The following is a 19,319-nucleotide window of genomic DNA, read 5'->3' on the forward strand; positions in this document are numbered from 1 at the left end:
AAGATAACAAGTAGGTCCCTTGTCTTATTTATCTTCTATAGGAAAAGGTTAAACTCTTTAATTCTATTGTTCTAAGTGTAGCTATCCACTTAGGGAAGTCGTGTTTATCCGTAGATGCAAAATTCCACATAATAGTGTGGACTATCGAGAGCTTAATAAGACTACTTTGTGGAACTATTTTCCTTTACCTTTTATTGATCAAGTACTTGATACATTGTTAGGGAAAAAGTATTTTTCTTTTAGTGATGGATATAGCGCTTACAATTAGATTCAAATAGCCCTGAAAAATCAAGAAAATACCACTTTCACCTACCCATGGGGAACATATGCCTACCAATTTCTTCCTTTTGTCTTATGTAACGCTCTAGCTACTTTTCAACAAGTTGTTTTGGCTATATTTTCTGATTTGATACATGACTGTGTAGAAGTACATATGGACAACTTCACGGTATATGGGGATGATTTTCACCAAGCCTTGGAGAACTTGGAAAAGGTATTGATCCGTTGTCAAGAAGCTCAGTTGGCCCTTAGTAGTATTAAATGTAAAATGATGCAAACTAAGGGGATTGTCTTGGGACATCACGTATCACATGAAGGGATAAAAGTCGACCCTGCGAAAATAGAGGTAATATCAAATATTCCAATTCCCATGTTGTAGAAAGAGGTAAGAATTTTCTTGGGACATGCAGGGTACTATAGGAGATTTATTGAAAATTTTACTAAAATTGCAGTACCGATGTTTAAATTGCTTTCTAAAGATGTCGATTTTTTATGGGACACTAATTGTGAGAATGATTTTTTTCAAGAACTGAAAGACAAATTAACCACTACTCTGGTATTGAGAGGGAGTAACTAGTCTCTCCCATTCCACATCTAAATGAACACATTAGACATTGCTCTTGGAGCTATGTTGGGTCAAAGGGAGGATCACTTTCCTTACATTATTTACTTTGTTAGCAATAACCTCTCACCTGTAGAATTAAATTATACAGTTACTGAAAAGGAATTATTAGCAGTCGTTCACACCATAAAAAAATTTAGGCATTATATTACCGGTTATGAGACTTTCGTCCATACTAATCATTTTGTCATTAGATTTCTTATGAATAAGCCTATTACTAATGGAAGAATTATAATATGGTTACTTTTGCTATGGGAATTTAACATTACTATGATTGACAAGCCTAGATGAGACAATTTGGTTGCAGATTTCTTATCCCAAATGAACATTGCCCAAGATAGAGGTTCAGTACTAGTTCTGGATGACTTTCTAGATGAATATTTGTTTTTTGTTTCAAAATTGACTCCTTGGTTTGATGGCATGGCTAACTACTTGGTGACAGGGAGGTTTCCCCATAATCTTTCCAACAGGGAAAAACACAACATTGTGCGGCAGAGTGCCCATTATTCTTGGATAGACGGGGACTTTCTCCGCACAAGATCCAATTTGATTATGTGAAGATGTGTGCAGGAAGATGAGATGTTTGATGTTCTGAAGGCTTGCCACAGTTAGCCATGTGTTGGGAACTTTGCAGATAAAAGGATCACCTATAAGGTCCTACATGCGAGCCATTATTGGCCCACACTTTTCAAAGATGCCAAAAAGTTTGTTTCAAGTTATGATGCCTGTCAAAGAATGGGGAGGTTAGTTCAGGCAGATGAAATGCCTCTCCAAACGCCGATATCAATGGAACCTTTTGAGTGTAAACTGCAAGTTTCAATATTTTCGTGCACATGCTAAGGAGCTCGATGTAGATGAAGACATATCCGTAAGAAGCTTCCGAGGTTTGTTGGAAAATGATATTCATCGAAAAGGTAAGCATGTGAATTGGATAAGAGCAGTGGGTGTGACACACCTTTCTACCAACATGCAAGACCTTCCTTTTCTTGTGAATGTTTTTCAATTTTTTGTATCTTCTGTTGCACATACTTTATATCTGTTTTAATGATTCATATCTTTGTTGATTCAGGTCAGGAACGACTATGGTGGCTTCATTGGAAATTTCATTGCACGTAATCCCAACCTTCTAGCCGTTAGGATAGGAGTAGGATTAAGTTGCATCTTAGTTTTCCCTTCCTTGCACTCGTTCCCTGTAGTTTGCGCTTTTTTTCTTATTCTCATTCTACATCATGTTTGCTTTAGTCATTTTTTATTTTGTTTTCTCTTTTCTTTCATTTTGCTTTGTTTTCTTCCTTGTTGAGTTTTTCTTTTGGTTTTCGTTATGCAAAGAAGTGTTGCGCCTTGCTGCGTTGTGCCTTCTGAGTGTGTGTGTGGCTGAAGCTCAAAGAGTCTTGTGACATTGCAGCACTTGGCTAGCCTTTTTTCCATCTTCCTTTTGTTGGTTAGATCTTTTGGTTGATGAAATTCTAATGGAAAATATGATTCATCCATAAGGAGAGATTTGGTCCAACCATGAAACTATGTCCAGTATGGAAACCTCATACCTATCCTTAGTTTTTTGCTTTGTTGTTTTCAAGCTTAACCAACTAGAAGAAATGGAGAAGGGGAAATCTAAACGATAAAACATAAATCAAAGGTCTTTATATGCTTCTCTAAAGGAAGAACCTCTCTTGCCCTCAATTAGTCGAGATCCTTCTTCTGCCCCAAAATAAATAAGTGTCGATGTACAACTCTCTTTGAACAAATAAATAAAGGTGAAAGAAGAGAAAGGCTTCCTGCCTAGAGAGGTGAATAAGGCAACTCCAACGGGGTACTTTCCAGGCTCACTGGTAGTGGAGCAATTCTTGTGTTCCTGCATGGTTTTCTTGGGGTATTGTCTAGGCCTACTGGCAGCAAAGCAACACTAGCAATGAAAAACTATACTCTGAAAATCTTAAGCTCACGAGCTAAACTACCCTTCTCAATTCGAAACACTATGATCTAGTTGAATATTATGTTGTATTCAACTAAGAAGGTACAAAGGGGACCATGTCTTCCCACAGGGTAAGTGGAGAAGCCAAATTAATCTGCACGATGAATCAATACTCCCTAAAGGACCAAGGCCCTGCACTAAAAACAAAGCAAGACTTTAGAAGATGGATTAAACCCAATGTGTCACCAAGTATTGTAATGGCTACAACACCCTCCAAAATTTTGGCTTACGCTTGAATTTTGGAGCCTACTATGGATCCTATGATCGGTCATTCCTTAGTCACTTATTGGTAAGCTCATGATTTCAAGCTCCCTTCCTAAATCTTAAGATTCATTTACACTTTCATCTTTATATAACATGTGCCATCTTAAGGCATGCGGATTATCACTTGTCATGAAAATGGAAGTTTGTTTTGCTTCAAGGGAAAACCTTTGTGAGAATGAGTTTTTCTCATCATATAGACATGTTTCGCACTCATTTCCAAAGTTTCATGCACTATTGCACAAGTGTCACCTTTATCCTCACAAAGTCTATCATCGAAGCTGCACTTGTCGTAAGCTGTCACAAAGGTTTTTGCATTAAGTCAAGTATGTTTTCATATGTTTTGGATGGTCTATGTTGTATCACTAAGTGTTCAAGTGTGTGATTGTAGTCAAGATCTATCAATGTTCACATCAGTTCCACTTATCCCACACTTAGCCAAATTCTGGAGTATTCCTAGCAACCTAGCCTCATCCAGCTTTCTTGAACTACGCACTTCACATCTGCAACCCTCGAGCCTTTTCCCTTCCTGCTAGAACTGCAAAATGATCATAGATCCTAGCCTCCCTTGGCATCCAAAACTATGCAGATGCTTCCCCCAGTGTCCTTATCTCAGCCAGAACCCACTGTCTTCGTAAACTGCGTAGTTTTGTCCCTCAAGCATCTAAGCTACCTGTTAGCACCTAAATCTGCCTTAGGCTGAAGGAAGGCAAAAATTAGGGTAACCACAAACCACGCTCAGTCTGGTAGCTAGTCCTACCAGAGCAGGAGAGGGCTCTCTCCGAGTCACGCTCAGTAGATAGATAATCGAAAACGGTCTAAGATGACTTACAATAAAATATTTACCTTAGGCTAGTAAGTGAAAAGGGATTTTGGAAAAGGTTTTATGAAGTGACCGAGCTTCTATGATGTATATGGGACCGGTGCTCAGCAAAGAACAGAGAATTGAAAATGAAGGCACAAATTATTCCGTGAGGAAAGGTAGGTGGCAAGCACATCAATTTCGGCTTAAGGTAACGCGGAATGGAAAGATTGCTGAAGAGGGTGAAAAGGGCATGGTCGCATGAATCCTTTTCAACAGAAGAATAACACTGCACATGAGATTTTCCCACAGGCAGAGCAATATAAATTGAATTCTACCTAATCTCACTTAGAAAATTTCACTGAAATGAAGCATGAAATGAAATATGAAACATAACAAGATACATATGGAACATAAGAACACATTTTCTACACTCACGACCACAACAATCTCATGAAACAAAGCCACTGCCTTTCATTAATCCTCTGTCAAAAATACACAGTGCAGAAACAGAGTTTCTTTCCCACAGTCTCCCAGAAGTTACAAGCCAGCCAACCCTTTGCAAATAACCTGCATAAGATATATAGAAAGTGTAGAGAAGAGATGGAATGCCCAGGGGTTGGGAAGTTACTCAAATCATTTCGAAAAGGAGATGGAGAGCCAACCATCAGCTACAGGTGCAGCGCTCTCAAGCATGACATTTGGCTGGGGTGACCCTTTGCATTCTTTTTCCACTTGGATAGATGCCCATCTGGAAAGAAAACTCTTTAAATGCTGCCTTTGGTGCCAAAAAACCAAAGTGTAGATGATCGGGCCCACTTGGAGAAGTCGCGACCCGAAATTTCGCGAAACGGGAGTAAATTGGCCGTTTTTTCCCCTGTGCACTGCGCCAAATTCTCTGTGCGTCATGCCATTTTGGAGCCTGTTTTGGGGCACTTTCAGGTGTCCAAAATGTACCCAAGTGGGCTTGTTGGAAAGCATGTCCTGTCTACTTTCCAACCCAACTAGAATTTCTGAATTTGAAGCTCATTTATCCCTCCAAAACTTCATTCTCCCAAGACTGCTTTCTGTGTGTCAAAAAAGTGGCAGAGAGGCCATTTTTGGGTGTTTTTTGACGTTTAGGAGACCCAAAACTTGTCAAAATTTCTAGCCCGGACACCAGTAGTAGTATTTTTCAATTCTAAATCCAAATATGTAAGCGGTTTCTCCATTGGAGCCCTAGAATCTTAGCATCGCACCAGTGGCACGGCGCATAGGGAGAAATTCCCTGTTTTTTGTCCAAAAAATCAAAATTTGACCAAAACTTCCCCAAATTTGCTGAAATTTGGGCTAGAGGTTCCTTATGGGATGCCATGCTGAGCCAAGGAAGCATCAGCCAAGATTCTAAGTCTATCTTTCTCCTTTGCCCGTTTTTCCCTTTTCGATGCCTTCCTTAGGTTTGCCTTCAAATTCCTTATTCGTGCCTTGCAAACCTTGTTCCGTGCCCAATAGTGGTTTTTCATGTTCCTGAGCATGTCCCTGTCCTTGTGTGCTTTTGTCGACAGCTTCTCTAAGTGGATGTGGATACTCTCGATCCAAATCCCTCAATCAGCCTCTATCTCCTGCTGAATAGGTGTCTTCTCATTTAGGCTTCTTTGGGCGGCCTGCTGGTCTTCACGGATGTTTTGCAGCTCCATGATCTCAAGCTAGTCCTCAGGCTGCTTGTTTCTCTGCTCCAAATACTTGATGATCCATTTGGCCCTCTCCACATCTGCATCATCATCCTGAATGAGGATGAAATTGGCCTCCTGTTCACCTGATGGCCCCTCATCATGCATAGGTTTCTTGTCCTTGTCCTATATTGCTCTGAGGGGAGCATCAGCAAGAAAATCCAATTTAACCTTCTCTTTTTTCCTGATTAGGGTTTCCTGGAGTATTTTCTTCAACTGCTTGATTTTGACTTTGGACACCTGATTTCTTGTGTAGCAATGAGTAGCCATGCGTCTTTGAAATTTGTTATCTCTTTTGGCCTTCTTAAGAAGATTGTTTAAATGGAAATTTACTTTGTCAAGCCAAAACTCCCTATTTTCATTGATTTCTCCTATGGGCCTGTTCTCCTAAAGCTATGTCACTGTGGGTCTCCTCCTCATATTCTGATGAAATCTTGGATGCCATGATTGTTGCTTTAAAAGTTGAATTTGGGCTGCCCTTTGATTTAAATGAAGCTAGAAGTTGTTTTGACCATCTACCACCAAGGGGACAATTTAATAGGGAGCATTAGGATGGGGATAATATAATGGGAATAGTGGTTTATAGGAGAATTTTGTTTAGGGATATACAGGGGTTTTTGGGGTATATTGATAGGGTAGGGTTTGGGTTTTTAGCAACGTAGGGTTTTAGGGTTTGTAAGGTAGGGTTTGTGTTTATTGAGCAATAGGAGGAGGGGAAGGGAGTATGATCTTGGTAATGTTAGGGTAATGCTTATGGGGACAATGGCATAGGGGAATAAGGAGCAGGGGTAGGGTAGGAAGAATAACCTTGGCATCAACAACACTGTAGCAAAAACCCTAGCAGAACAACCTTTCTTTGATGTCTTCTTGTGTTTGCTTTATGAAACTTTTTGCATTCAATCACAGGCAATAAACCATCATATCTCTATCAAATTTGATGCACAAGTGAGTTTATGGAGCCTACCTTACAATTTTATGGGATTCACAATAAATTTTAGGCAATTTGGCACAATTTCAGGCCCTTTTTTCCCTGTGCGCTGTGCTCTCTGTGTGCGTCGCGCTAGTGTAAATTTTACACTGGAAAATATCTCCCAGTGCGCCGCGCTCCCTCTGTGCGTCGCGCTCTTTTCCAAGTGACTTTTGGAGGCATTCCTGGGGTCCACATTGGGCGCAAGATAGCTCTTTGGAAAGGTCTTTGAGTCTACTTTCCAACCCAATCATAATTTTTCAATTTGGAGTTCATTTTCCCTATCAAAAATCAAATCTCCAAAGACTGGTCAAAATGTGCCCAGTGAGGCTGCCTCAAGGCAGAGTGTTGTTACAGTCAACTTTTGAATGCCTTCCTCAACTCCAAATTGAGCTCATGATAGCTCATTAGAAATATCTTTGTGTCTAGGTATCATTTGACTCATCAAGAAAGTAATTTGGCCAACTTAGCTAGGAGAAAAATTGATTTCCCCAAGGTCACTTCAGAGGTGCATAAATTCTCCTGAGGCAATTGTATTTTTGAAATTTCTCTAAAACCATGACACCTATGTAAAAAGTGAAGGAGGTGTTTATTCCTTGGCCTGTTGTGGACAAAAACCTCTCTCAGGTTTCATAAATTCATCTTTTATTGCTCAGAAACATCATTTGAGTGAAACCTACCCCGATGTGTGGAACAAGGGATTTGTCGAAATGAAGCGAAAGGAAGGGGATAGGGAGCTTATAAATTCTTCAGGGAATTTTGGGAAGTAGAGAGGGATTTTAGGAAGTAGGGGAAAGTGTAATCTCAGAGATTAGTGAGGGGAAGGGGTCCAAAAAGGCAAAACACAGGTCCAACCTAGAAAATTGCCAGGTTGTAGCAAGAAACTAGGGTTTGTCCGAAAATGAGGAATTTGGGGGATCTCAGTGATGGGAAGTGTTTGATAAGGTACTTTAAGGATAGGGGAAGGTGTATGAACATCCGGATACAAGTTTTCCCAATGATTTGGCCGTCCAAGAGAAATTGCCTTCAAAACCCTAGGAGAGGGAAATGACCTTACCTAGGCGCAACTGAAGCATGAACAAGGTGTAAAATGACCCAGTGGGAATTGACATGATAATGAAAACTCTCTGAATGATGGTACACTCAGCTGAACTGTGACATGGACCGACATTTGGACAACTTTGACAAGGGTAAAATCAAACCCTAGACCCAATGCCTAATGACCAAATTTTGCTTGAAGACTCACTAAAATGACAAAATTTGACCTTGACACATTAAAATCACTTTGTAAGAGCATGTTTGATCACTGGAGGAAGGCTATAAATACTGACACTAACATTGGCTCCAATAGGGATGGCAGCTCCTTGGAGGTGCCAAGAACTACAAATCTTTGGGTGAGAAAACAGTGCCTTCGTCCATTGGGCTATGGAGTCCATTATTCCGACAAACCAACATGACTCAATTTATTGACTGAAACTTGACTCAAACTGACTCAATGCGAACTGAAATGACTGAAAAACTTGACTCTATGCAGAAGGAAATGACTCATGACTGACTCAACTAAAACAAGTATTTACAAAGCTTGTTCATTGGCAGCAACCCATCAAGATTCGAGGGTTTCAAATCAAGATGACAGCCACCTGCGTACTAATTCAATATGTACAATCATGTGTAATGTGTCTTCCAATGTAACCAATAAAGTAGATGCCTCCTTGATTGATTCTCCTGATCAAATCTTTTGGTCAACGATAGATACTTGTAACTGGGCATCCAAAAAACTAATTGACCCTGATCTCCTTCATCACCAAATACTGCAATAATCACCTTCACGGCTGACTGCAGTAAATCTTCCATTGGATCCTGAAGAACATGAAGATTTTCTTCCTGCTGAAGAAACAAGGTGTCCTTTGCTTCAAATTCTGATCTTCCTTCATCATGTGCTTCAGTAAAAATATGCTCCTGAGCTTCAAAAAACTCTGAATAGGTAGATGAGCAGATATCTTCTTGGAAAAACATTTCAACACATGAAACATATGAAGAGGAATCTGAATGGAAATCCTGAATGTTTTGATCTTCTGTGGTGTGAATGTATTGAATGAAGGTCTGATCTTGTTTTTCATACACTGACTGGATTACCTCCTCATGAAGGTTGTATTCTAATGAACTGAGAACATTTGGATCCAAAACTTTGTCTTCTTCATCCCAGATGATTTCAACAGCAGAGTTCTCTTTCATAGGATTCCGTACTAGGCATTCTTGGTCATCACAGTCTGAATCTGGAACTGAAATAGCTGTCCTGACATTATCACATTCTGAAATTAGAACTGAACTTACTTGCATGCCGTCTTCTTCTATTGACAGATCTGAACCGACACTTTTTCTTTCATCAACTTCAGCCATATGGAACTCTTCAACCTGCTGATCTATTTCATATAATTCATGTTGACTGTCAAGATGCAGAATTCTTTCATCTTCCACCGTACTACAATCTTGATCATGCTGCAAATTTTCATGATCGTCTTTACGCTGCTGAAAGGGATTTTCATACAGGGCTTCCATGATCTCATCATCCATGAAATTATCATCTTCATAATATTTTTCAAGGCTTTCAATAAAAGTAGAAGCATGTTTGCAATAGTCATGAACTAGATTTAATGATGGATAAGATTCTTTATACTTCTCAAAGAATATTGAATGAAAATCCTTTAGACAATAAATGGAAGCAGGTGGCAAACTTTCATACCAAGATCGGGCTTCATCTTCCAGAGTAGCCATAAAAATTTTCATCAAACAGTCTTCAGGAAAATCGATCTTTAATTTATGCACGTGAATGTGAAATTTCACCAGATGAAGAGCAGCGTCATTACCTTCCACATTTCTGAACACAGGCAAATTCTTTGACCAATCTACCTTGGGCATTTTATTTGGAAAACCTGGGATGTGATCTCGGCTCATGGGAGCATATATTCTTGCAATCCGATCCATCTTAAGAAATCTCAAAGCTACTGATCCCTCTGCAGTGGAGTCACCATGAAGGATTGATTGCATGGATTCTTCAGTGAATGGAGTCATCAGGTGAATGATTTCAGCCGTCTTCTTATGTCTGATCATTGTTCACCATCAACAATCAGCTTTGAACTTTAGATATGTGCTGGGGCAAAACAATCTACAAGTAAACCATTTTGCTTCCCAGTGGAGTTGCCACTATGTTAGCACCTAAATCTGCCTTAGGCTGAAGGAAGGCAAAAATTAGGGTAACCACGCTCAGTCTGGTAGCTAGCCCTACCAGAGCAGGAGAGGGCTCTCTCTGAGTCACGCTCAGTGGATAGATAATCGAAAACGGTCTAAGATGACTTACAATGAAATATTTACCTTAGGATAGTAAGTGAAAAGGAATTTTGGAAAAGGTTTTATGAAGTGACCAAGCTTCTGGGATGTATATGGGACTGGCGCTCAGCAAAGAACAGAGAATTGAAAATGAAGGCACAGATTATTCCGTGAGGCAAGGTAGGCAGCAAGCGCAGCAATTTCGGCTTAAGGTAACGTGGAATGGAAATATTTCTGAAGAGGGTGAAAAGGGAATGGTCGCATGAATCCTTTTCAATAGAAGAATAACACTGCACATGAAATTTTCCCACAGGCAGAGCAATATAAATTGAATTCTACCTAATCTCACTTAGAAAATTTCACTAAAATGAAGCATGAAATGAAATATGAAGCATAACAAGATACATATGGAAGATAAGAACACATTTTCTACACTCACGACCACAACAATCTCATGAAACAGAGCCGCTGCCTTTCATTAATCCTCTATAAAAAATACACAGTGCAGAAACAGAGTTGCTTTCCCACAGTCTCCCAGAAGTTACAAGCCAGCCAACCCTTTGCAAATAAATTGCATACAATATATAGAAAGTGTAGAGAAGAGATGGAACGCCCAAGGGTTGGGAAGTTACTCAAATCATTTCGAAAAGGAGATGGAGAGCCAACCATCAGCTACAGGTGCAGCGCTCTCAAGCATGACATTTGGCTGGGGTGACCCTTTACATTCTTTTGCCACTTGGATAGATGCCCATCTGGAGAGAAAAATCTTTAAATGCTGCTTTTGGTGCCAAAAAACCGAAGTGTAGATGACCGGACCCACTTGGAGATGTCGCGACCCGAAATTTCGCGAAACGGGAGTAAATTGGCCATTTTTTCCCCTGTGCGCCACGCCAAATTCTCTGTGTGTCGCTCCATTTTGGGGGGCACTTTAAGGTGTCCAAAATGTACCCAAGTGGGCTTGTTGGAAAGCCTGTCCTGTCTACTTTCCAACCCAACTAGAATTTCTGAATTTGAAGCTCATTTGCCCCTCCAAAACTTCATTCTCCCAAGACTGCTTTCTATGTGTCAAAAAAGTGGCAGAGAGGCCATTTTTGGGTGTTTTTTGACCTTTAGGAGACCCAAAACTTGTCAAAATTTCTAGCCAGGATACCAGTAGTAGAATTTTTTAATTCGGAATCCAAATATGTAAGCGGTTTCTCCATTGGAGCCCTAGAATTTTAGCGTCGCGCTAGGGAAAAATTTCCTGTTTTTTGTCCAAAAAATCAAAATTTGACCAAAACTTCCCCAAATTTGCTGAAATTTGGGCTAGAGGTTCCTTATGGGGTGCCATGCTGAACCAAGGAAGCCTTAGCCAAGATTCTAATTCGATCTTGCTCCTTTGCCCATTTTTCCCTTTTTGGTGCCTTCCTTAGGTTTGCCTTCAAATTCCTTATTTGTGCCTTGCAAACCTTGTTCCGTGCCCAATAGTGGTTTTTCATGTTCCTGAGCATGTCCCTATCCTTGTGTGCTTTTGTCGATAGCTTCTCTAAGTGGATGTGGATCCTCTCGAGCCAAATCTCTCAATCATCCTATATCTCCTGCTGAATAGGTGTCTTCTCATTTAAGCTTCTTTGGGCAGCCTGCTGGTCTTCACGGATGTTTTGCAGCTCCATGATCTCATGCTAGTCCTCAGGCTGCTTGTTTCTCTGCTCCAAATACTTGATGATCCATTTGGCCCTCTCCACATCTGCATCATCATCCTGAATGAGGATGAAAATGGCCTCCTATTCACCTGATGGCCCCTCATCATGCATAGGTTTCTTGTCCTTGTCCTGTATTGCTCTGAAGGGAGCATCAGCAAGCAAATCCAATTTAACCTTCTCTTTTTTCCTGATTAGGGTTTCCTGAAGTATTTTCTTCAACTGCTTGATTTTGTATTTGGACACCTGATTCCTTGTGTAGCAATGAGTAGCCATGCGTCTTTGAAATTTGTTATCTCTTTTGGCCTTCTTAAGAAGATTGTTTAAATGGAAATTTACTTTGTCAAGCCAAAACTCCCTATTTTCATTGATTTCTCCTGTGGGCCTATTCTCCTGAAGCTGTGTCACTGTGGGTCTCCTCCTCATATTCTGATGAAACCTCGGATGCCATGAATGTTGTTTTAAAAGTTGAATTTGGGTTGCCCTTTCATTTAAATGAAGCTAGAAGTTGCTTTGACAATCTGCCACCAAGGGGACAATTTAATAGGGAGCATTAGGATGGGGATAATATAATGGGAATAGGGGTTTATAGGAGAATTTTGTTTAGGGATATACAGGGGTTTTTGGGGTATTTTGATAGGGTAGGGTTTGGGTTTTTAGCAAGGTAGGGTTTTAGGGTTTGTAAGGTAGGGTTTGTGTTTATTGAGCAATAGGAGGAGGGGAAAGGGAGTATGATCTTGGTAATGTTAGGGTAATGATTATGGGGACAATGGAATAGGGGAATAAGGAGCAGGGGTAGGGTAGGAAGAATAACCTTGGCAGCAACAACACTGTAGCAAAATCCCTAGCAGAACAGTCTTTCTTTGATGTCTTCTTGTGTTTGCTTTATGAAACTTTTTGCATTCAATCACAGGCAATAAACCATCATATCTCTATCAAATTTGATGCGCAAGTGAGTTTATGGAGCCTACCTTGTAACTTCATGGGATTCACAAGAAATTTTAGGCAATTTGGCACAATTTAAGGCCCTTTTTTCCCTGTGTGCCGCACTCTCTGTGTGCGTCACGCCAGTGTAAATTTTACACTGGAAAATCTCTCCCAGTGCGCCGTGCTCCCTCTGTGCATTGCACTCTTTTACAGGTGTCTTTTGGAGGCCTTCCAGGTGTCCAAATTGGGTACAAGATAGCTCGTTGGAAATTCCTTTGAGTCTACTTGCCAACCCAACCAGAATTTTTCAATTTGGAGTTCATTTGCCCTGTCAAAAATCAAATCTCCCAAGACTGGTCAAAATGTGCCCAGTGAGGCTGCCTCAAGGCAGAGTGTTGTTACAGTCAACTTTTGAATGCCTTCCTCAACTCCAAATTGAGCTCATGATAGCTCATTGGAAAGATATTTTTGTCTCGTTAGCATTCGACTCATCAAATAAGTCATTTGGCCAACTTAGCTAGGAGAAAACCTGATTTTCCCAAGGTCACTTCAGAGGTGCATCAATTCTCCTGAGGCAATTGTATTTTTGAAATTTCTCTAAAACCATGACACCTGTGTAAAAAGTGAAGGATTTTTTCTTACTTGGCCTGTTGTGGAAAAACACCTCTCTCAGTTTTCATAAATTCATCTTTGATTTCTCAGAAACATCATTTTAGTTAAACCTACCCCGATGTGTGGAACAAGGGATTTGTCGAAATGAAGCGAAATGAAGGGGATAGGGAGCTTCTAAATTCTTCAGGGAATTTTGGGAAGTAGGGAGGGATGTTAGGAAGTAGGGGAAAGTTTAATCTCAGAGGTTGAATGAGGGGAAGGGGTCCAAAAAGGAAAAACACAGGTCCAACCTAGAAAATTGCCAAGTTGTAGCAAGAAACTAGGGTTTGTGCGAAAATAGGGAATTTGGGGGATCTCAGTGATGGGAAGTGTTTGATAAGGTACTTTAAGGATAGGGGAAGGTGTATGAACATTTGGATACAAGTTTTCCCGATGATTTGGCCATCCAAGAGGAATTGCCTTCAAAACCCTAGGAGAGGGAAATGACCTTACCTAGGCACAACTGAAGCATGAACAAGGTGTAAAATGACCCAGTGGGACTTGACATGATAATGAAAACTCTCTGAATGATGGTACACTCAGCTGAACTATGACATACATTTGGACAACTTTGACAAGGGTAAAATCAAACCCTAGACCCAATGCCTAGTGACCAAATTTTGCTTGAAGACTCACTGAAATGACAAAATTTGACCTTGACACATTAAAATCACTTTGTAAGAGCATGTTTGATCATTGGAGGAAGGATATAAAGACTGACACTAACACTGCCCATTCCACCTTGCATCCTGAAACTGCACAGATGTTTCCTCCCATGGCCTTACCTCACAATAGCCACTCCCTTCTTAGACTACGCAATTATTTCCCTCAGTGAGGACTGTGTACAAATTTCCCTCAGTTTGGCCTGAGATGCGCACTGCACAGTCTCAATGATCAAGCTTGACCCTTGGCTACTTGAACTGCACAATTGCACAGTCACTGGGCCTTCTCCGTTGGCCTTCCACTCAGTCCCGACCCAATTTATGAAACCTAGTGCAGCATGTTAGACTAGGTGTTTATCAGGCTGATGTCGTCTTGTCATGAGTGGATCACAGATACAATATTTTTAACAGGATATGACAAGATGATGAAGAAGGTGATGAAGAATGATGACATGATAGGTGACACTCAAGGAGCTGAGTAGAAAATATAGTTATCATATAAGAAGACCAAGGAACTTGAGGTATGATAGAAGATTGGGACCACATGAAGACTCCATCTGATGCATAACCCATTGGAGAGTAAGTATGGAAAACAAAACACATATTTTAAAATACACCTCTTAGTGTAGCATGAAAGATAGCTTATCATTGTCATATCATTATGTCTTCAATGACATGAATTGGTTTCAAGCACTGCAAGTTATTCCATGTGTTTCCTCTAAGTGTCTTGCTCCCTTTTGGTTATTGGATCAATTGTCATATTTTGGCATGTTTGGTTATTATGTCATGTTTGCAAACATTTCCTGGTGGTTTCAAAGGCTAATATTTATGTATACGAGTTTTCCTATCCATGTAAACACATGTCCCACTCATACACAAAGTCTTGAGCATTGTCGCACAAGTGTCGTCGTGGTCGTCCTAAGGTCTATCTCAAGTGTCGCACTTGTCATTTCTTATTGTGATATAGTCACTCAAAGGGTAATTCTTTGCTTCTTGTTCCAATGGTATGTAGTTGTCATGTATTTGAAGTATGCTAAGTGTGTGACCATAGTTTTAGTTCAGCACAAGTCCATCTTCTTCCTCACACTTAATCATTTTTGGAAATATTCCCTACCGGGCAATTCAGCTTTACTGGGCCTCGACTGAGTTGTGCACTATGCAATCTCAGCCCTCAATGATGTGAACTTGCTAACTAGAACTGCACAATGCACAGTCACTGTCCTCTAGGGCAGTTTCACTACGCAATTCCAGATTTCAGCAACCTTTCTTGACTCCCAGAATTGCGCAGCAGTTCCTTCCAGTCCGGCTTGAACTGTGCATTTCATACTTTCACTCCTTAAGCTTTTCCCTTGCCTGTTGGAATCCCACAGTGCATAGAGAGCCCAGCCTCCCTTAGCCTCTAGAACTATGCAGAGGTTCCCCGAGTGTCCTCCCTTAGCTGAAGCTTACTCTCCCCCAGAACTGTGTAGTTTTTCCTTCCAGACCTCTCTGCTGCCCAGTCCTCCTTCCCTTCGAAAACTGCACAGAACTAACCTCCTTTGGCCTTACCTTGCACCAACCACTACTAACTTGAACTATGTAATCTTGTCTCCTAGTGGCCACTGCACAATTTTTCTCCTAAATGAGGACTATGCTCAAAATTTCATTAGGGAAGCATGAGTTGCGCTCTGCACAATCTCAGTAAGCAAGCTCTCTCCCTACCAGCTGGAAATGCACAATGCGCAGTCACTAAGCCCTTGTCTCCCATCTTGTGATTTGTCCCAAGCTTAGTCCATGAATGATAATGCACCATATTAGAGTATGGAGTTTTCATATTGATGTCATCCCATCATGAGTGAATTGAAGGAACAAGTACACTCTCAAGTCATGGCGAGATGATGGAGAAGGAAAAGTAAGAGGGAAGCATGCCTAGAGACTCACTTAGAGCTAGATGGGAAAATGATTTTATCAAGTGTTAACACCCAGGTTGTTCCCTTTGACTCCTGAGGGAATACGGCCGGGGTAACCACTAACCAAGCTTTGGATTATAGGTTCTAGCCAACCTGTAATCAGAGAGGGCTCTCTCTTTTAGTTTTTACTTCTTGAGGATCTTAGGCTAGTTATGAGGTATGGGTTTTGATTTAAATTTTGGTTGAATGATGTCTTTCAGTGGCTAAGATGAGATTTTCAGACAGTTTCAGTCCATTGGGCAATGGAGTCTGTGATTATGGGTTGCTTGAGGTGTTGAGTAAGATTGCTTGGAACTGCAGGGCCTTTATATATGTCATGAAACAAACTTAAGGTTGTGGTGATGAAATATGATTAGCCAGTGAAAGGCAATTAAGAGTTTTTCACTAAGTTGATGACGTGAGAAAGAGACATATCACCCAGGAGCAGATTTGAATTCCTGAATAATAGTCTCTGTGAAAAGTTTTAGCCTGAAGGTGCAGCAATTAAGAATTACACTTTCATAACTATAACTGGAGAAAAACATTCATAACAGCATAGATTGAGTTTAGGGTACTCAGTGAATAAATCCTGAAAATATTCTTTTTCTGTGCTATTAAATTGTGAAACATAGAGCACGAACGGATTATGAAAGAATGAAATACATAACAAGAAGGTTAAAGAAACTTATTGTGCCACGAAATATGCAGGAATCCTGTAGCAGTCAGCAAACACACCACAACGCATCAAACAACACAGAACTTTGGAAATTCCATTAGCTCCCTGTATTAAACTCTGAAATTTACAACATAGGCTCTTTTGAAGAGAAAATCAACAACCCCTGTTACACAGTAATTTGTCACCATCCCTGTTACTCCTCTTGTCGTACCTTGGAGGACTCATCTCGAGAGTTATAAGAAGTGACAAAGTCTAAAAACACTTGCATTATGTTCCCCTGAGTGTGTACTCCATGTTCCCTGAAGACACCTTCTGCAGATTATCCCTGAAAAGTGATCTTTTTCCATTGGCGCAAGTCCACAGTGTCTTACCCGCACCAATCATGGAGATCCTTAAAAGAGGGCGCGACCATTGGTGCTCTGTCTTAGAGCAACAGTCGCGCCAACCAAGTTTAGTCATGCTTTTTGCCTTAACGCACGTCCGACTGTTGTTTCCTTCATTACATGGAGCTTTTCTGAGGATAAAAAATCAGCTTTATGTCGAGCTCTATCCTATCCCCATCTTTAGTGGCTTTTGGGGATAATGTTAATCCACAAAAGGTGTCCCGGTTCATCGTATCCTCCTCCCTTCTTCATCTATATAAGCTTGTCATTATGCATTGGACAAGCTAGTGATAGTAGTGATAAGAGTGATAGTAGTGATAATCATTGGTCATGGAGTGTTAGATGTTGAGTTCTTGAGTTCTTGGAGGAATGCTAGTGAGTGCTAGAGAGGTTATGCTGCCGGAGAGGAGATGCATTGCAAGACACATATAGTTACTTGCCCAGCCAGGAGAAGGGTCAACGTCAGAACAATGGTTGTAACTTTTCCTGTTTATTAATTGATGAGCGACTGCTATTATAGTTCCAATCTCATTGTCTATTATGGTGATGTGTTGATTTATTTCCTTTCTGACTGAAATATAGTTGTGCCTTGGTAGTTTTTATGTTGGTATCTATCTCTTCCTTTGCATGTGCAGGTGTTCGTTTGTGATCTGTTGGAGCGAGGGAGCGGGGATATCAACTCTGCTTCAATCATAGCGTTGGACTCCAGGTTGGTCTTCTTGATTCACCTTTGATGCATAACTAGGAACTTGCGTAGCAGCATGGTTTGATTGTGGCTAGTTCTGTTATAGGCTAGTGGGATCGCCTCTGTCCGCAGAGGGGATTTACCTGACCAACAAATTGGCGACTCCGCTGGGGAGGAGCTATTTGATTTTTGTCTTGCATGTTAATCTTCTTCTGCTTGCTTGAGTGAATGAGCTTCCTGAGTCAGTTTTGAGTTTATTCTTTACTGTTTGACCCATCTGAGCACTGTCAACCCGACCTGAGGTCGTATCATTTATTTTTCTAGTTGGCAAGCTTAATTGGCGCGGTTATTTCCCTGACAGTCGCGCCAGTTGGCGCATGTTGCTCAAAGGCAACTCGCGCCAATCCTGTGGTAGCGCAAGTTGCAGGCTGACAGTCGCGCCAGCTCTGTAAATTTTGCCTGTGTGTGTGTGGAAAGCTCTTTCAGTCTCTGATGCTGATGCTGTGATTGGGACAAATGGTGCAAATATCAGTTATTGTCGAAGAAATAGTGGAGCAATTATAACCATTGAAGAAACTAGAGGAGTTCCTGGGGAAATGACAGTTGAAATTCATGGAACTACTTCTCAAGTGCAGACGGCACAGCAGTTGATCCAGAACTTTATGGCTGGGGCTTCAGGACCACCAGCAGATGTGTACAGGGCTTCAGGACCTCCAGCTGATGTATATCGAGGTTCAGGACCTCCAGCTGATGTGTATCGAGGTTCAGGACCTCCAGCAGATGTGTATCGAGGTTCAGGACCTCCAGCAGATGTGTATCGGGGTTCAGGACCACCAGATGTATCCAAATTAACCAATGATCCTATTCTTCATAATCCTTATTGGCCTCCAGTTATCATATGTTGATGCTGTGATAGTAGTGATAAGAGTGATAGTAGTGATAATGGTTAGTCATCGAGTGCTAGATGTTGAGTTCTTGAGTTCTTGGAGGAATGTTAGTGAGAGCTAGAGAGGTTATGCTGCCGGAGAGGAGATGCATTGCAAGACACATATAGTTACTCGCCCAGCTAGGAGAAGGGTCAACGTCAGAACAATGGTTGTAACTTTTCCTGTTTATTATTAATTGATGAGCGACTGCTATTATAGTTCCAATCTCATTGTCTATTATGGTGATGTGTTGATTTATTTCCTTTCTGACTGAAATATAGTTGTGCCTTGGTAGTTTTTATGTTGGTATCTGTCTCTTCCTTTGCATGTGCAGGTGTTCGTTTGTGATCTGTTGGAGCGAGGGAGCGGGGATATCAACTCTGCTTCAATCATAGCGTTGGACTCCAGGTTGGTCTTCTTGATTCACCTTTGATGCATAACTAGGAACTTGCGTAGCAGCGTGGTTTGATTGTGGCTAGTTCTGTTATAGGCTAGTGGGATCGCCTCTGTTGCGGACAGAGGCGATCCCACTAGCCTATAACAGAACTAGCCACAATCAAACCACGCTGCTACGCAAATTCCTAGTTATGCATCAAAGGTGAATCAAGAAGACCAACCTGGAGTCCAACGCTATGATTGAAGCAGAGTTGATATCCCCGCTCCCTCGCTCCAACAGATCACAAACGAACACCTGCACATGCAAAGGAAGAGACGAATACCAACATAAAAACTACCAAGGCACAACTATATTTCAGTCAGAAAGGAAATAAATCAACACATCACCATAATAGACAATGAGATTGGAACTATAATACAGTCGCTCATCAATTAATAAACAGGAAAAGTTACAACCATTGTTCTAA

The 19,319-nt window shown here is 41.0% G+C and overlaps 1 protein-coding gene across 1 annotated transcript in view; it reads left to right on the plus strand.

The window, feature by feature from the left end:
- Positions 1 to 18,435, plus strand: part of LOC149146810 (uncharacterized) — a 107,775-nt gene extending 89,340 nt beyond the window's left edge. The window contains exon 2 of the mRNA XM_089439528.1: positions 18,017 to 18,435. Coding sequence (XP_089295654.1) covers positions 18,017 to 18,435 — 419 coding nt within the window. The remainder of the gene's footprint in view (positions 1 to 18,016) is intronic.
- Positions 18,436 to 19,319: the final 884 nt, after the last annotated feature.

This window comes from Pinus tabuliformis, chromosome 9, assembly GCF_031772625.1.
Source record: "Pinus tabuliformis cultivar Carrire ecotype Pingquan chromosome 9, CPIR1, whole genome shotgun sequence".
Classification (NCBI taxonomy): domain Eukaryota; kingdom Viridiplantae; phylum Streptophyta; class Pinopsida; order Pinales; family Pinaceae; genus Pinus; species Pinus tabuliformis.